The sequence below is a fragment of the Callorhinchus milii genome, unplaced genomic scaffold (genome assembly GCF_018977255.1).
Source record: "Callorhinchus milii isolate IMCB2004 unplaced genomic scaffold, IMCB_Cmil_1.0 Scaffold18, whole genome shotgun sequence".
In the NCBI taxonomy this organism is placed as follows: Eukaryota; Metazoa; Chordata; class Chondrichthyes; order Chimaeriformes; family Callorhinchidae; genus Callorhinchus; species Callorhinchus milii.
In genome coordinates this window covers 14,567,921-14,587,728 of record NW_024704759.1, presented here as the reverse complement: position 1 = coordinate 14,587,728, position 19,808 = coordinate 14,567,921, and the positions used below count along the sequence as shown (strand labels likewise).

The window sequence follows — 19,808 nt, the reverse complement described above, 5'->3', positions numbered from 1 at the left end:
ACATTTATAGAAAATTATTAGGCAAGTTAGCCCAGACCCAGTGTCTTGAGCTGCTATCAATTACTTGTAGGTAACTGAAACATGGAGCTTCGAAAAATGGCTATTTGAATAAAAGCAGAGGATTGGCATGATAAATGGTTAAGCTTTTTAGCAATAAGAGTTTAAAACAGTAAACTCTGAATTCAAAGCACTGATCGTGCATATGCTCTGAAGCTAATTTAGGGCAGAGGAAGGTGGGTAGTGTTTTCATTAATATTGGATGGAGCGAAAATGATACCCATTACTCTTGGGAGGAGGGCGACTGAGAAAAGGGGCTGCTTGAATGAAAACGAAAGCTGGAAGGCAATATATGGTGCTGTGTTTTTCCACACCCAAGATTTTTCCTTATTTTATGCCAAAAAAACTTTGCAGGAATGCAGCAGCGGTTTCCTATTTGGAGGCCTCTTTGGTAACAGTGACCCACGATTAAGAAACAGAATAGTTTTCAGCAGAACTTGCTGTGTTTACTGACTGACTAAATTCTGATCATTCTGGGAACCAATTCTCTACTTTTTTTTAAAAAAGGAAAAAAAAGTCCATCAATTTTGCAATCATATAGTTTAATTTCTCAAATGTAATGTTTAATAATACAACTTTGCTTCAAATCGTTTAAAAAATGTTTTAGTGGGTCATTTCTGTTCCAAAAGGTGCCATATTTTGTGAAATATATGTGGAGTAATGCAGCTTGAATACAATTATAGTTTCAGAGCAGAAGCTATACGGGTTCACATGTTAACATACCTGCTCTTTGCTTGAATTACTTAATAAGCCAGGTTTCTTCTTCTTTTTAATGGGACTCAACGAGGATTCTTGCGGGGAATGTCCGTTTGACGATGGCTGAGGGCTAAGCTGCTTTCTTTTCAATCCTGTCCGTTCTGCAGAACCAGGATCTGGAAAATAAACTTCAACTTAAAATCAAGAGAAACTTGATCGATGTGCCAAAGAAACCCAAAATAGTAAAACCCATCATTAGTACTGAAGTAATGAAGCAATTACTTGGCAATTAGCACAAGCCACATTGTCTGGTTACGGGGTAATCACTCAGTTTCATTCTTCAAACTCTTAAGAATTTAAATTAGGTTCCATATACTGCGTACAAACTCATACTTTTCCTTCCTAAGTGGAATATTGGCACATTAAACTGTAAATGGAATGCATGAGAATCAACCGACTCATCCAAATGAGGACTCATTCATTATTGCGCATCTGGATCAATAACAAGGTGACAGTAATAGGTTTGTATGGACCAGCAGAATTTGCAGTTCTTGGGTGTCCATTGTGATCGTTGTAATTGTTCCTTTTTATTTCCCCATTTTGTTTTCAATTACTTTAAGACACTTTGACTTGCACAGTCAAAAGATATTGGGATTCCAGGCCCCTGGACGTTCTGTTCTGTAACTGGCCACCAGGAGGTGTGCACGAGCAGCACATGGCAAATTGTCTTTGGCTTTCACTCCCTCTCTGTCGGCAACTGCTGGACCACCTCCCGAATGATCCTCAATAGTTGGACAAATTCACTTGGTAGAAAGCAAATAGATATGGACTGAGTTCGCCAACTGCTTTGTAATTTTATTTTGGTGTTTATGAAGTGAAGTTTGATTTGAATACGGCAATGCACCACTCCTCCACTGTCCCCCACTAAACCCATCGCGGAGCTTAAACCCTCCCAACGTGAAAGGTGTTATAGAAATGTAACTTGTTGCGGGTGTCTGCGTGCGTGCGTGCGGGGTGGTTGGTCCTGTATGCTGCCTCAAGAGGTCAAAAGGAACAGAAGGAAACACTACTCCTTAGTCAGATTCCTGAATCGGCATTCCGTGATACAGAAACCTTTTTAAAAATTTGAGAAGTCGACTGAACACAGAGGGAAGAGAAAAACAACTGAATGAATTGATCAACTAAATACATTTTTGGGCAGAAATTTACGAGACTTGATCCACCCATAGCTCAGATGGCAAATGCTGGAGAGGGAAAAGTTTGGGAGCCACTCGATGTTGCTATTAGGCATAAACAGTACATTGATACAGATCTATATGATGCAGTGACTTATCTTCCTGACCCCTACACTATGGGACCTGCCTTCTCAACCAGTCCAGAGAGACAATAGCTTCCACTTAATCCTTTGTTGTTTTATGTGAATGAATGTAGAAATGCATGTAGGAATCCTGCTCATTGAAATCATTGTGGGACAAAGTCCATAGAATAAAATCATAAACTCAGCTTCGAAGGGCCAGTGATAAGAGAACTTTACTCTCAACTCACCTCACTTTTGCTTATGTGACAAGGGATATCAGTAAAGAACTTTAATAGCACCTTATCATATCAAAATGTCTCAAAGCATTTCAGAAGTAATTACGATCAAATGTAGTCTTTTTTTTTAAATAGGGCAAGGCAGCAACCATTTTGTGCCAGCAAAGTTCTGCAAACAGCCATGATGTGAATGACAAGTTAAAATGACAACTATACCTCTCTGCCTCCACCCTTGACTCCAGGACTACTGCTGTCCTGACAGAATGTCTGCAGCCCGTGTCCTCTCCCGCACCAGGCTCCGTGATCCTATCACCCCCACCCTCGCCCGACTCCACTGGCTTCCCATCACACAGAGGATACAGTTCAAGAGCCTGGTCCTCACCTTCAAAGCCCTCCATGATCTTGCTCCCCCCAACCTCTGCCACCTCCTAACCCCCTACCATCTTCTCGCTCCCTCCGCTCAGCGAGCTCTGGCCTGCTTCACATCCCCCGCCTTGCTCACCCCACTATTGGCAGGCGGGCCTTCTGCACTCTGCCCCCACCCTCTAGAACTCCAACCCGCAGTCCCTCTGCCTTGCCTCCTTCAAGACCCATCTCAAGACCCTCCTCTTCGATTGTGCTTTTGATCTCCCTGCTTCCCCCTCTGCCCTCCACCCTGCCCAATCCCGACCTCCAGCTTGGGTCCAAAACTCTGATAGTCCAGCGCCTTGGAAAGTCCTCCCGACGTGAAAGGCACTATACAAATGTAATTTTGTTGTTGTAAAATATGGGGGATTGTTGGCAAGATAGTGGGAAAAATTCCTTTCTCTTTCAAATTGTGTCCTGGGATCTTTAACATTCATCTGAACAAGCACACAGGGCCAATGTTGGACTTTGTTTTATCAGAAGAATGGGCAACGCACCACTCCTTCATCATCCCCCACTAAACCCAACGGAGAACTTAAAACCACTGGGGGGCTGGGGTGGAAAGCAGATACTAAGGGGGCAAAGCATAATACAACAAAAAGGTTTACACCTACCTCTCGATCTAGTCGAGATCTCCATCTCCTCTTCTTCCTGCTCCTCTTTAGGCAAATCCTCAGCCAAACTGTACAAAAGAAAAACTGTTTAAGACAAATGATCACAAGATGATTTTACATCAATATGTAAACTGACCATGTAAATGCAAATTGTTTTTTGCTCTTGTTGTGGACCCCATAGCAATGTACCAAGGCAACCAGGGACTTTTGGAAGGTCAACCAAGATGAGTCAGTGGCCTAAGGAGAAGTGAAGGAAAATTCTTGAATATTAGGAAATATAAATATTAGTTTAAAGATTGTTCAAATGACAGACAGAAGTCAGTATGTCGACAGCATCATTAATTCACCCCTGACCCAACTAAAACCATTAACGTTAGCCACCTCCAGATTTGACTGCTCCAATGCTCGCTCATCACCATTCTTCGCAGCTCAACGCTTACAAGCTGCAGATCATCCCAAACTCCACAGCTTGTATACTCAGCAAGCCCATTACTCCCCCTTACAAGGCTCCATTAATTCCCTATTCGCCCCCCTCCCCTCCCCCACCCCCCGTTGTATTTTAAGTTTGAAATGTCTCTACAACCTTGCCCCACCCTACTACTTTGAACTCTATTCTCCACTCACTTCTGCTTAGCCAGCTCTGGCCTGCTCCACATTCCCCACCTCACTATTAGTCTAACATATCTACAACTGCTGCTAATATGTTTTGCAATCGCACTCTCATCTGTAGATAGAGATATTTATTGTGCCCAGTTACCATCAACATGTCCTCTACATCTTCTATACAAAGAATCGGGGATCATATAATTCAGCAGCAGATGGAATGGAATACCTATTGAGTAAATTACGTAATACATTATAACTAAGAACCCAAGTTAAAATGACAAAGCAGTAATTGTACCAAACCTAATAAAACTAAAACAGCCAACCCTGGAAAATAAAGCTCAAGCAATTTCGCTCTCTCTCTCTCTCTAATAGGGCAGTTTTATTGCATGTTTTGCTTTGATTGTGGCTTGAAGTTACCATGTTATCAATCACCAGCTCTTTTCTAACATTAATAATTTCAGTGGCACTCTTGATTGCAATGAGCAGAACACTGCATTTGCATTTAAATAAACAGCCAAAGATATATTGTACAATGAATAAAAAGCAGCAATACACAGGGCAACACATTGTGATCTCCTAACACCACTCAGGCATTGGCACCATCAGATTTTAATTTGTGAATAAAGAGGAAGAGAAGAGGTAATTTGGAATATGTACCTCTCCACTTTTCCCCCAAATAATGCTTTATCAAACATTTACGGCTTGTGATTTGGAGGGTGCGATTCAGCACCTGGAGAGGGAGCTCATTTCATTACAGTCCATAGGTTGCAAACTACAGTCATTAAGGTTCAATAAAATAATTGCATAGGTGCTTATAATTAGAAACCGTGGTTGTTCATGTTGGGTTACCTGTGGTCAACTGTTCATTTGTGCATTCAGCACCTTAAAAAACAGCTAGGCCAGTTCAGGCAAGATTTATGCAAGTCAATTACGTGCCAAGTTGTTTACTGGTATGAACTCAATTCTGTTTTTTTTATATTAGCTTTTCATAACACTGTGCTCAAATTTGATTCTGAATAAGATTAAGTAAAATATCTCCAGTGACTCACCAGTCTCCAAAATTGTTCAGTTTCACAGCTCATAAACTGTTCTACCTCAATCTGTTCACATTTCAGGAGTTTGCGATGTAAACAAACACATGATAACCAGATCATCTGAATGGCATATGCGTATCTTACAAGGTTAGTTTGTGGTAGCCAGCTAGCTGGTTATTTACTCTCTCATGTTAATGGTATTATTCTTGGGTTCTCAAAGCTGGGAGGAAAAGTGCATTCAAACATCTTTTGTAATCATCTTTGACAAGAACAGCTCAGTACAGTTTAATTAATCCACACTGTCTTCTTTGTACAACTGCACCACAAAAGCTCCCCTTAATAAACAATTTGTGCGTAGACCTACTGAGTAATTAGAGTGTGGATTTTTACAGAATACATTTTACCCAGATTTGGGGTGATTTAGAGAAGTGCAGCATTTAATGCAGCAGCTTTGATGCTCTGCGTATTGCAGAACGTGCACAGACAGCCTTTACTTTGCTGTGCATATGTTGTTTACAATATGTGGCGTCTAAAAATGGAATTTGGCACCAGTAGCTCTGATCCTTTCCTCCACCTAAAATGGTGGTGCTTTCTATAATCACTGTGCCAATTGTCAAACCAGTAATCCGGTTCAACTGAACCATTTAAGATGCAATGAAATTCATTAATCAGAGAAGAATACCGGCATCAGCTATGATGATTGCGTATCAAGGGAATCACCGAGCTCAATGGGACCAACAGTTTGATTCGGGAGTCTGTCGTACATGCAAACAATGTCTTTTAATATTAAAAAAAGGTTGAATTGGTAATAAAAAAATGCCAGATGGAAATCCATTGACCTCTCACGGGAAAGACTTAATACATGTAAAAATGCACCCTTTATTCTCTACAGCTGAGCAAATAATCGATCTAAAATATTTAAAGAAATGACCAGCTCCCAACTAGTAGGCTGGAATATTTACAGAAAAGCAGCTCTACTGCAGATACAGCAATGGGAGGATCGCTTAGGCTGGTTTGAACCAGTTTGTTTTTACCTTGGGTTTGACATCTGCTTTTCTAGGCACTGAATCACGTCAGTATTTTAATCAGGAATCCCAAATAATCGTCCTTGTGTGCTTTTGTGGCTGAATTGTACCAGGAAAATAATATAGCATAGGTCGGTCTGTCTGCAAGTCACAAAGGAGTCCTGGGCACAAGACGTCAGTGCTCTGGGCTGGGCTGTCTGCTCTTGTCTCGCAGCCTGTACAGCATATCCCATCAGCACCAATAACACACTGCTAACAAAACTGCAAAAGAGACTCCCTTATAGCCGTGCAGTGTATTTTACATGAACGATATAGCGCATCAAACCTTCTTTTAACCATTAAAAATACATAAAGTCCTTCAGCTTGGCTGAATTTACCTTGTTTTGGTGGAACAAAGATGGAGGAAATTTCCAGAAGGCCTTTCTCAGTCCGGTTACTGCAATTGTCAATCTTTAACCTACTCTGTGCTGCAATTGGCCACACGCTACAGGGTAGGATATGATTGGGTTGCAGCTTAAAACAGCAGAGCTGCCACTACCTTGTCTCAGACAGCATCTTTCTGCATTGCAGCCTGGAGTGTAAAAGAGCCAAGAAAATGTGTGTCTATTTGTTAGGGAGCCACTAACATGGAAACCGGAATGCTTTAACAATTTGTGTACAGTTGCAAACCCTTCACAAGAATCGCATTCGTACGGCTTCTAAGACACGATTTTCACTTTGGCTTTGCCCTTCCATGGCCGGCCATTCAGAGCAGCCATTTTTACATTTTGTTACAAGATCATGTTCCAACAAAAGCTAAGTAAGATCCTAACAGGCCTCGTCTTTGAATGCTGTCGGGTCAAATTGGGTAGAAGCACTGGAGATGAAAATAAATAAATAATTTTAATGAAAAAAATAGTCCCAGTGAAAATATTCCCATTTGCTACAAGTTAACCTTTGTGGACAAATTGTGAGTGGGGGGGGGGAGAGCATACATGACATTGGCAGTTTTATCCTCCATTCCACAATATTAGTTACTCAGAGTCTATTTGTTAAATATTTCTCGTTTCACTCCAGCTCCACAGTCTCAACAACAACAAAGTCCGGATACATTCTCTCGATAGCCTGTCGGTCTGCTACAAGACACACCACTTCTCATCACTCCTGATCAGAATTACAAACCGAGTTTCAATGTAGCAGCCTTGTAATGTCCTCAGAAACTATAGGTAATACTTACCAACAGTCCCGAGCAATGCAATTTTATGTAGAAAACTAGATATTTGAATATATAGCCATGGAGTGGGGAAGGGACTAACAGTCTGATCCGATCCTCACCCAGGATCCACAAATAGGTGCTTGTAAAACATGGGTCAGTGGATAGTGATCAGATAGTCAGAAATGGAAACCAAGGCTTAACATTCTTTCTCTCTGCCTTCCCCAACCTGCACGCCTTGGGGAATTGCAGCACCCCCACTGCTATTCAAGTTGAGATGCATTAATCCAGAGCCCAAACAAAGGGTCAAACCTGAAACCCTTACAGGTCTGTTTGACTCCGTATGTTTACCTACTCTATCATCACCTTGAAGCAATTGCACAAGGAAATCGAGAAAACCCCCATAGATTAAAATTAAGGGCAAATTACAAGAAAAAACAAATTGCAAATTGCATTTAGATATTGCATTTCACATCAGGAGGTCCTATGGGGCTGGACAGTCAAGGCTTTGCACCCAAGCAGAGGGTTGGAATCAGGAAGGGTGGAGGGCAAGAGGGGTGGGGCTGGCAGGATGACTGAAAACATGGTCAACGAGGAAGGACATGAGATGGACCTTGAAAGAGACAAGGGATTCTGGGATGGAGTTTCTGGGATGAAGTTCCAGAGGGTGGAGGCAGAAAGGCTGAAGACTGGAGAGCTGATGATGGGGCCGGCAGGGCAGGGTACACAGGCTATGCCCGCTGAGCAGAGGGAGTGGGCCGGTTTGTAAGGTTTAATTTAGGAAGTTGCAGAGGTAGGGAGGAGCAACAACAACAAGATTACATTTGTATAGTGCCTTTCACGGGAGGACGTCCCAAGGCGCTGGAGGATATTAAAAAGTGAGGCGGAGGATCTTAAACTCAATCTTCTGGGGGATGGGGAGACAGTGAAGCCAGGTGAGGTTGGGGGTGATTGGCTCATAAGAGTTTGGTGCAAGAGATGACACAAGCTGCAAACATCTGAATAACCTGCAGGTTTTGAAGGGAAGAGTTGGGAAGTCTGGAGGGCAGGGAGTTAGCAGAGTCAATCCTAGACTTGATGAGAGCATGAATGAGGGACTCTGCGGCCTGAGGGGAGCAGTAGTGGCGGAGGTGGGCAACGTTGCAGACGCAGGGGGAGAATGGGAAGAATGGGCCATGGCACGGATGTGGGGTTTAAAGGACAGTTGAGGGTCAAACAAGACACCATGGTTCCGTACTGGCTTCGAGAGGTGTAACGTGCGTCCATGAATAGTGATGCTATCAGCGCCTGAGGTGTGGAGGCGCTGACTGGAGGCAATCAGAAGGGCCACCATGTTGTCAACATTCAACTGGAGAAAGTTGGCTCTCATCCAGGACTTGATGTCTGACAGTCAATTCGTCAGGACAGCAGTGGTCCTGGAGTCAAGAGTGGAGGCAGAGAGATAAGAGTTGGATGTCATCCTCATACATATGGAAGTTAATCTCATGCCTGCAGATGACATCACCGAGCAGGAGCATGTAAATACTCGTTTTAGAGCACTAAATGTATTTTCAAGCCCGTTTATATGCCAGTCAGTGTTTTGTCTATTAGAATCATTTGCAACAGATTAAATGCGAATTTCATAAAATTCTGACAAAGATTCAGATTTACTCACATGTTGATCAAATTACCAAATAACTAGTTAACTAAGGAAGAATACACCAGAAACTGGCAAATCTAATTTGCTCATGTGAATTCTAAGTGTTTACTAGGATTAGAAATCAATTGCTAAACAACTCATATGAAGGCAGTTTTTTTTAAAAAAAGACCGATTTCCTGAAAGAAAGGGACAGAACCATTTTATGGCAGGGACGTATACTTCACAGCCATTACATTTCAGTGAGCGTCTATTCAATTGCCAATCATCTACCTCATTTTCCTTCCTCTCAACACAATGTCAAGATCAAACCCTTCAGTTTACTGCTTAAAAAGACAACTTAGACTGACCTCCATTAAGGGAAATGACAGAGAAACACATTGCAGCACCAACAGACAAGAGCTGTTTGGCCATGATTTCCCCATGGTACTGAGTTCCTGATTTCAGCTGCTTTTCTGTCGACGGCCATTTCCTCACTATAATGGATGCAAAGGGAACCCTGGAGGAAGGGGAGCTGTGTTATGTACACCTCCCAACCACCACGTCCACAGTTGTTTTGGCAGAGTTGTTTGGCAGCTCTCGGTGGCAGCTGATATACAAGAACTACAGGGAGAAATAAGATAGAGCTGGGGAAAAAAATGTTCCTATTGTTCTCTGCCTGAATGGAGGATGTTGGCTGAATCATGGTTGCAGTTCTGTGGTAAATGTCTGCTAGGCAATGTCAAGCAAACCAGTGATGATTTTTCAAAAGTGATTTTACTGCAACACCCTGCTAGTTTTACATTGCCTATTTATTAAACGTAGCAAGCCACTTTTGCCTTCTTCGTCTAACATAGTCATTTGACGCTTTTCTCATATTCCAAAATTAAAATGCAGCAGCAGTAGCCAGCTGCAACTGTAAGCTCCAGATCTACACCCGAGAAACCACAGCTTAAATACCATTCTGTAAAATAGCACTGGATGTAACCAGGTTATTGGGAAGGAGAGAAGTGGGGGTGGGGAAGAGACTGCTCAAAAACTCCATGAGTTAATGATGCAAAGCATTGATGATCTCCAGCAAGATGCCCCTAGGCTCCAATATCCTTTTTTTCCAAATCGGGAGGAATGCTAATTGATACAGGGGCTAAGAGGAACATCACATAAATAAATTACATCACTTAAATAAATTAACACAAGCCAGAATGCTGTGAGCTGTGCATTCGTACTTTGATGTATGGCGTGTTAAGGATTAGGTAAGATATTAGTTTATGCTTTCGCTAAAAAAAACAGATTAATCAGATTTTCATCATTCAGCGACCCTAAGACCAGACAAAGCAGATGTGCATGCCTGAGCTTTATCATATCTATGCAAAGCAATGCAACATCACACACCTTTCCCAAAAGTAGCCTGGCCACAAGTGGGATGTAAGCATCACATACTGCACTAATCTACAGTACTCTGCACTGTCCAATTGTCTGCTTCTGAACTATTCTAAAAAATCCTGCTGCTTTAGGTTCCGTCCTTTCCTTTCCATCCTCCCCCTCCATTCCTTTTTTGCAGTAAAAATTTACCATTTGCTTGCCACGTTTCAAACCAGCTAAGATGCTGAACTGCATACGTTACAGAACTGAATCTATATTTAATTCTGGTACAGCGTAATCTGTATCCTACCTTTTTAGTGATGATGGTGATCTTGTTTGTAATTTAAACTAGCTGTAGCCTGCCTTGGCTCCCTGTAGGGCAATGGCCTGCTTCAGTGCTGCTCCTTCTATTTGCCCACCAACAGGCATGTGACTCAGCTGCACAACAGTGCAGACACCTTCTTTTAAAGAGAAGGCCACTACAGTGCTATTAGTGAAGAGTAGGACGGTGAGAAGAATAAGTCAAATCTCCTTCTTGAGGGAATAAAACACAGATGGTCACACTTTGAACAGATCAGAGCTGAAAATAGGATGGCACTGACTGCTAAACATGTGACCCAAGGCAAGCAAAAAAGTAAAAACTCAACCATTTCAGCTCATGAGAGTGCTTAGCTTGTTAGTTTTCAAAACAGCCACACCATAATAGCACATGTAAATCATCTTTAACTCTTCAAGAGTACAGAGAAGAAAGTGTTCAGTGCTTACCTCTGTGGATGCATTGTACTGTAACACAGGGTTAAGTCAATACTTAGAAAACATGGTGGACAGACACTCAGATCTCAGAGAAGGGCTTGGCACACAAGGCTGATGATCTGTCAGTCTCCAAACTACCTCAGCTATAATTGGGCAGTCTGCCTTACCAGCGTTTATAGCTGGTCCTCATTGGCTACAGCACTTCCTGAATGGTTCCCTCTGCACAGCAACTTGCAGACAGGAGCCATTCTGTGAAAAGAACCTGATTTCATAGCTTGGCTCAGTGTCAGCAGCAGGGAGCACAGATCCCAAATAAAATAACATATATTGAAACTACTGTTTGATATTGAGCTGCCAAGGCAATCACTGCAGGGTTTACTGTGTTGTGGCAGCACGTTTTTTGAACAAACTATCCGGCTGTTATTGTCCTCTTGCCTGAATGTAAAATGAAAGCCACTGCAGCTCACAAACAAAACCACCTCCCACACCAATCCAATGTCTGGAACCAGGGCTAATGCAATGTTTGAATTCGATGCTTTTAGGCGCGGCAAAGAACACACAATCATACGTGAAATGAACCAATGTTTTTTGGTTAACTACCCAGAGTACAAATTGGAAATGGTTTAGTTAAAAGAAAACTGCCATTATTGTTTCCCACTCAGCTAGTCTCTTGAAGGTAACCTTGCAAATGGGGAAGTACCAAGCAGAGGAAAACAACAACAAATTACATTTATGTAGCGCTCTTCATGTCAGGAGGACGTCCCAAGGAAAAGTGTTTCATGGAGGGACAGAGGAAGAATCAAGGTCATGGGCCTTATAATGGTTTTAAAGGAGCATGAGTGGGTGTAAATGAAATGTCAACAGGTGGAAAGACCCGGGGAGGAGGGAGGGAGGAAGGAGATTAATAAGAGCTTATTTTTTTCCCCAAAGTCAAATCCCTTCTGATCTTCAGTTTCAAGCAAGTAATTTAACCTCAGCATTATGATGGAGGAGGGGTCAAAACCTGTCACAGCAAAACAAAGCGTTCTATGAGTATAAATAATGTGGTTTTGTACACGTATTTGATAATGAGTATGAATGTACCTTTGATTACCAAGCTTGCCCAATGAGTTGTGTGGTGCCGCCATCCACTAGTACCCAATGGAACTGTCCCCCTACATGTGCCAGGGCCTTAAGAAGGCTAAACCGAAGCCTTTAAGAGGGGAGGGGGGAGGAGAAGATAAAAGAGTAGAGAATGGGCAAGTATATCTTTGCAATGAAAGAAGCTGTAATTTCTGCAGCAGTATACGTCTATAAAATTCCAAATGCAAAATAAGTCCAGAGTCAAAATGATAATAAAACAGAAAAGGCATTTTTTTCCCAGGAAATTTCCAGCTCAGCAACTCCATCCCTTCAGTATTTGCCAAAGGCACAGTTGTGCTCACTTTAAATAACAGAAATCTGAATATTATACTGTGCAACAGTACACTACACAAATCAATGATATACACAGGAAGAATGTGTGATATAAACAGTGATTAATCTGATTTTACCTGGTTTTACCAGGGTTTTTAGGCACTGAATAAATGTCATCTTATGCTTCGATATTTCCAACAATGCGCTGTAAACACACTCAGACCAATTATATTGGCTCTGTCAATTTCCTTATTTTCCACATACGTATGTATACAAAGTATTACACAGGCACCTATGAAAAGGTATAGCGATCACCAGCAAAATTCCTCTATTGTATGTAGATGTGATGTGCTTGATTGTCATACCCGTAAACTGCACCCTGGCTTTAAATCAAGGCATTTCAGATAATTGATTGGTGGGGACTGATCCACGGGAAACAAGCAGGAAATATGTTGGACACAACGTTTATGCCATAATTATAATTATGCCATTATTATAAGCAAACCTGACTAAATGAAAGATAAGTTACAAAGTCACAATCAAAATATCATAGCGAATATTCTGGTGATGATTCATCTGCTATTAAACTTTAAGGATGGCTTTTGTGCTGGTGGAAGAATGTTGTCTGGGCAGATAATTAGGTCAAATTTGAAAGTGGGTGTGTGGAAATGGAAGAATATTCTGGATGTTTCACTAGACTTTAAACTCATAATCTAGGCTGATGCTCCAGTGAGTGCTAGAGGAGCGCTAGATTGTCAGCGATGCCGTCCTTTAGAGGAGATGTTAAAACCAAGGTCCTGTCTACATGTTCCGGCGGACTCACTGGAAGATCGCATGGCACTACTTGAAGAGAAAAGGAAATTTCTCCTGGCATCCTGGCCAACAATTCCCCAGACAAAATTAGTCATGGCTGTTCATGTGACATTGCCCTGCCCAAATTGGTTGTCGTGTTTGTTATAAGTACAGTCACTACGCTTTACAGTAAATCATGTGACGCAATTTTGAGGTGTTCTGACGATGTGAGAAGGCACTCAAGGATTATTACTAATATTATTCTTATAAGCAGTGCAGCCCGTGATAAAAAAAACACCTTATTTACTTACATACTCCATTTTATGTGCAAGCGAATTGAAGGAGTGAACAATGATTTTGGATGGTGAGATGGTACGGTGTAAAATTGCAGATAGTATTGAACATTCTGATGTATTATATACATACTCTAGGACAAACCCTATGGTAAAGCAAGAATTTTTTTTCTAGCACCAGTTTTGCCTTTTCTAGACTAATGGATAAATATTCTAAAACCATCTTTGGCAGCCAGAATTACAGTTCGAAGAATGTTTTTTGTTTGCTTGGGTTAGAAAAGGTTCACAAAGTAAGAATTTCTTTGATCAGTTTCCAAGTTAATTGCAATGTAGTACAAAACTGGCTGAAAGCCACAAAAAAGTTCCTACACCTCAAGTTGCTTCAAAATCCCTGGCATTATGACAAACTATAATTTTAGGCTGCGTGGTGGGCCTACAACCACATTGCCAAGGTTAACAGAGATAAAGTTTTATCTGGTAACACAGCAGTAGGTTACTGAGGAGATCTGTTGATGCACAAGGTGGACAGGCTTCAGGAGAGCTCTCCTGCTTTGGATTATATTTTTCTATTAAGTTAAGTTGAATCAATCAGCTCAAATGATGATAATAAATAGTAGAGTATAATAAGTAAAGGTCCAAGCTCCCCCTCCCCCCAAAATACTCACATTGCCTGAGTCCATGGTTGCAAAGCAACTTATCAAGCGAAAACGTCCATCTCCAATGACTTGGCAATCTAGTAATAGTGAAATACAGTTTCATTCCCCAATACAGTCTCCAGTTCAGTCAATATATTTGAAAGTTCAAGCATTTGTATTAACTGGCTTGCTAATACTGTATCAGTTTGTTAAGTCATTGATTGAAATAAATAATATTCTGTGCCCATTTCAGTGACATAAACTATCCTTAATATTGAATCTGCATAATATATAATATATATTATATAATATCGACGTGAAGGCGCCATACAAATGTAATCTTGTTGCTGATGTTGCAAGCATTCTTTCTCTATTTCCAGTACATGAGTGCTGAAAAATATTTAATGGAGCAATATCCTGCATTCCCCTTCATATTGTTGCTCTCATTACCTGCCACTGAATCATTTTTCTGATGTCATGAATGTCACAGNAAAAAAAACAGTAAGTGGTTATAGAAGAACATTAAATCATCAAATGAGGCCGAATAGTTTACAGCCTCAGAAGATGTCCAAGCTGAGGATCATTGTCAAGTAATATACATCTATTGCCAGAGCAGCCACAGGTCTTACTCAGAATTACAACATGTGAACTGAGATAACAAACTAGATCAGTAGATACATCACCCACAATCATAAGCCTTCCATATCACACAACTGTCCTACAGCCTGATGTGGTTGGGTCACTCACCTGACACATCAGATCACTCACAAAGTCCATGCCAGTGTATGATCCAAAATGAATGATGAATCCTACAAGAAAGAAAGGCAAGAAAATATATATTCTGGAAATGATTGCTACTAATAATAGAAAAAACAGTGAGAGAATTACAAGATCCTGCAGGCAAATACTAGAAAAATAGTTTGGCTCTATTTCCTCCATACAATGCAATGAGCTTCTGATTGTGTCACTGTGGATGAGGCATCAAATAGTGGTTAGGGCTCCCCCCACCAGGTAGAGAGGCAATATGGCAGGCTGATCAGTCAAGAATTTTCAATTTTCCAGCTGTTCTTGCGCAAACGGTCTTGGAACACACATACACAAAAGAGCAAGCAGGTAAAGGTATGATCTTGGGTACTACAAAGTTATACAGACCAGAAAGTCCAGGATGGAATGGGGAAAGAACCCTCAGCCAATTAACCATGCTCCTGCCACAGATCATATAAAATCAGGTCATCATAGATTCCATGCCACCCACTCTCTGTCAAATGTATGAAGAGCTAACATACAGTGTGCATGGAAACATAACTTTTATTTCCTGAATAGTCTGACTGGAAATAATGGTAATAAATGCTTTGATTATTTTGGTAGTGGTCGGTTGTGAAAACATTTTAATGTAAGTACAAAATGGGCGATATAATCATGTAATATACACAATTATATATCGTCATTATTTTTTTTATTTTTTCTTTAATAATAATCCTTGCATTTGATATAGCGCTTTTCACGTCGGGAGGACGACCCAAAGCGCTTCACAGAACAAAAGTAAAGTGAATTGACTGTATATTTGTGGGCGAACGCAGCAGCCAATTGCGCACAGCAATGTCCCACAAACAGTCGTAGATTGAAAATGACCAATTTAATTATTGTTTTTGGTTTTGGAGGGATTATTATTAGGCTCTGTGTGGAGTAAGGAAACTTGCCCAAGGTTTCGCCCTCTGCCCTCTGCCTGGAATTGAACTCAGGTCGAGTGCTCTAACCACTGAGCTACAGGACTCCATTTGCTTTGCAGTTTAAAATGGGAAGTGGGGCAGATGCTTCATTTAGCTGTTTAAGACCTGGTTCAATTAAAGACTGGGAGAGCAAGGCCTTGGATTCTCCCTTCCACCACATATTTTGCAGGGTGTCATTCCAGATAAAGACGAAGACATTGAAACACTCGCATTGCAATTTTTTTCCACTTGTAGACCTTATCCAGGCAAACCAGCAATGCCAAAACCACAGCTCAGCGCATTCCTGGCCAGAAAACTGTGTGGCCAGTCACCGTGGCAGCCATTTAGCTTTCTGGACTGGAAGTTGCTGCCTCTGGAGATGGAATGAAGACCAACATCATGAAGTATCCTCACTGCCTCATTTAGCTTATGCGCTGCCTCCAAAGTAAAGGCTTCTGTCAAAGGAAACACTTTAAGCTAAACTGCGTATAAGAAGCCAATTAGGAACTTACTGATAATAAATAAACCCACAATCTCTGATGCTGGGTTCAGCCCATACTTCCTGCTGCACAAAGAGCAGCTTTCAAGTGAACATACTGACAGTTGAGTGTTCTTCTTTGGACAGCTGCTACTTTCATTTCAAAAATGGCTATCGTTTTTGGCTTTGATTCCGTGCGTGTGAGTGACCAGTAATGTTCTTGTGTTACATATATGATGATGTCACACATCCTGTGCATTAACAGGAATAAAGAGTGCTTGAGCGCTGGGTCTGATTGTCAGACAATTTTGCACTTGGCCTTTTTTGTGGGTTCTGCTACTGTTATTTAGGTAAAGTATATGTTGATTAAAGACTCCACCAAGATTACTTGTATTGCCATATTCAATGATGTGTAATATCCGTCACAAGTTGTTTGTTCCTGTCAGTAACGTGATGTTAAAGTGCTGAAGAAACATAGATGGATTATGTGATTCAAGTTCCCTTCTGCATCCATCTATCTAGAGAACAGAATCTGCTGTGAAACAAGCTTGCTGTAGATTAGCTGCTGTGTTTGACTTTATAAAAACATTCACGTAATTTCTAATGAATTATACTTTGTAAAGCACTTCAGGTGGTTATTTTACATGAAACGCCCTATACAAGTATAGTACAAGTTGTTCTAGTTATGTACACTGTTAGTTTCCATTCAGCATGGCATGTGATATAGATGCACATATTGGTTGTCCCCTTATCTGTCTCAATAAACTGTTTTTGTTTTATTTAACTGTTTTACAGCACTCCACCTGAATTTTCCAACAAAAAAATCTAAAGAGAACAAAACATAAAAAGGCCACAAGGACGTTTAAACTGTCCGTTTTTCTCATAATTGCAAATTCTGCATTATAAAAATACATTCAAAGATATATTGCAATGTATTTTACATAAACTTTATTGTAAAGATTTACTTAACAAATTGCCCATGCACAGTATCCCCATAATAACACAGTAGACAGTACCTTAGGTTCTGCCTTGCAATGTCAATGGTATGGAATTGAGGGAACTGTCAAAATAAATTTGGAATGATCATTCAAACAATTTTATATCCTGTACATTTTATTATTTATCCGAGGCACACACTGATTTATTTTGCACTTTGGATTTGGGCTTGAAGAGCCCAAGAGATATGTACAGTCCGGTTATATGGATAGATCTCAGATAACAATGCTAATGATAAAAAGAGGAAACGGGAGAAGGGCTTGGTCAATTACCTCAGCGTTTCTCTCATAGTTCAGCAATGTCTCTGCATCCCGTTGCTCTTTCTCCAAGCTCTTCACAAATCCATACATAAATGTAGTCCATGGCCTCAATCTGGTCCAAAAATTGAGAGTGGATCTCACCAAACCTGTTAAATTTCATAATGTACTTTATAAGGGAAACAGGGTACTTGCCATTTAAAAAGAACATTTCAGCTTGAAGAGTCTCTTGCTACTCAGTATATCATGCCTTTCCGAATATCTACGTTAATAATTTTTTAGATCCAAAAAGGTTTCCACTGTGAAGCCAGGGGAATTCTAATATTTCTTGCCTATAGATTGAGATATTAGAACATTCCTACAACAGGCGCCTGGTGCATATTAAAATAGAGTAGTTTATCAGCTCTCATGATATTATGGTTATTCTTGAATGCGTTTCAGTATCTTATTACAGCCAGAAAATGGTATTCAGCAGAGTCAATAAGCAGTGGTTTTGAAATGTTGATTTTGCAAATAGTGAATTTATTGTAATGCACACAAATCATTTGGCTGCCAAAGAATAATCACACAGGAAAACAACTGCACTTCTATTTTTTTTAACTAACAAATAAATTATGATATTTACAGATATAAAGGAAACAGAAGAATGTTTTAGGAAATGATGGTTTATGTTCACGTGTGAATGGCCATAAATAAATTGGAAATTAAATAATATATTCTACTGCTTAATAAAAGGAATCTCCTACATAGTTGTAACTAAATGTTTACTCTTATTTGAGGTAAAATAGTTACCATATTTTACTGTGTAGTTCTGAAAACTCCAGATGTCCCAGCTCAGAATTACATTGAGTGTGTTTAATGTGACTGTATTATGAGATTAATTAAGGGTAATCCTCATGTAGGCTAATTGAGGTCAGAAAGAGGTTGAATGAAATTTAATAGTGAAGCTAAGCAGAGCTAAGGTTCCTCCTTTGTTCCTTGTTATACCGTATATCTTTCCAGAACAGAAGAATAAGCAGACAAATAGATCCAGACATCACATTTTCATACTTTCATACTGTGAATCAATCATACCAAAATCTTCAGAAATGATTTTATTTGACGAGTTCTCAAGTAGGCTGAATAGATATGAATAAAAACAGGAGAAACACTATTTCTCAAAAAGCATGACAACATTGCAAATTGATCCTTATAATTGCTTTTCAAGGCAGGTTCAACAAAGTCACCCATAGTCTGCTATTAAGTAATGTGAAATAAACATCAAAATATATTGAAGTTACATTCAAAAATACACTAAACAGCATTATGGTTATGGCGCTGCGCTATCAAAGCAAACATTTAATGCAAACATCAAAGCTACTGTATTTATCAGTGAAATATGAGAAATGTCCCCTTAATTGCGAGATCAATTGTGGTATAAATATCACATATGTAATGTAAATTAGGCTAAAATCAGCACTCTTAGTAAAAAAATAAAATGTCCCACCTTTTCTCATACTTTAAAAAATGCCAAAATAACTGAACTCTGCAGCCAGTGTCCTCCCGCACCAGGCTCCGCGACCCTATCACCCCCATTCTTGCCCAACCCCACTGGCTTCCCACCACACAGAGGATACAGTTCAAGATCCTGGTCCTCACCTTCAAAGCCCTCTAAGGTCTTGCTCCCCCCAATCTCTCCGACCTCCTAACCCCTTACCACCCTGTTCGCTCCCTCCGCTCAGTGGGCTCTGGCCTGCTTCACGTCCCCCACCTCGCCCACCCCACTATTGGCGGGTGGGCCTTCCGTCACTCTGCACCCACACCCTCTGGAACTCCATCCCACAGTCCCTGCGTCTCACCCCCTCCCTCGCCACCTTCAAGACCCACCTCAAGACCCTCCTCTTTGTCCGTGCTTGCGATCTCCCTGCTTCCCCCTACCCTCCACCCTCCCCCACCCCGACTCCCAGCTCGGTTCCGTAACTCTGTCTGTCCAGCGCCTTGGGACGTCCTCCCGACATGAAAGGTTCTATACAAATGTAATTTGTTGTTGTTGTTGAATATTGCTACTATTACTCCCTCTGGAAGTTGAATTAAAGGATTGAGCTGGCAGAGGAATTTTTTGCTTTGACAGTCTGATCTTTTGAGAAAAAGTCATCAAAAACACTGATACATTTCTGAAGTATAAATATCAAGGGGCAAGAATCATGTCCTGTCAAAACATTAAGTGAAACAACTGCTTGGGTTGCAAATTTAGGAAACCTGGATTTTTGAATCCTGGATACTCAAACTTGTCACAAATACTGTACAGATTTGCTGATCTCAACTTGGCTGTTGTCAGTTGTGTAGCATTGAGTGGAATTGAGCTGTGTAACTAGTTTCTTG

At 40.8% G+C, this 19,808-nt stretch overlaps 1 protein-coding gene across 10 annotated transcripts in view; it reads right to left on the bottom strand.

The window, feature by feature from the left end:
• Window positions 1–19,808, bottom strand: part of zmynd8 (zinc finger, MYND-type containing 8) — a 46,464-nt gene that overhangs the window by 25,240 nt on the left and 1,416 nt on the right. For 3 of the 10 annotated variants that reach the window (XM_007905176.2, XM_007905182.2, XM_007905184.2), the window contains exons 1-3: window positions 10,905–11,000; window positions 3,306–3,373; window positions 781–929 (exon numbers count right to left, since the gene is read on the bottom strand). In XM_007905176.2, coding sequence (XP_007903367.1) covers window positions 781–929; window positions 3,306–3,373; window positions 10,905–10,918 — 231 coding nt within the window. In that variant the 5' untranslated portion in view covers window positions 10,919–11,000. Of the gene's footprint in view, window positions 1–780; window positions 930–3,305; window positions 3,374–4,960; window positions 4,977–6,347; window positions 6,401–9,148; window positions 9,164–10,449; window positions 10,503–10,904; window positions 11,001–14,037; window positions 14,106–14,754; window positions 14,817–17,462; window positions 17,563–19,808 lie in introns of those variants that run through there. The other 7 variants (XM_007905178.2, XM_007905179.2, XM_007905180.2 and 4 more) reach the window with 7 other exon arrangements.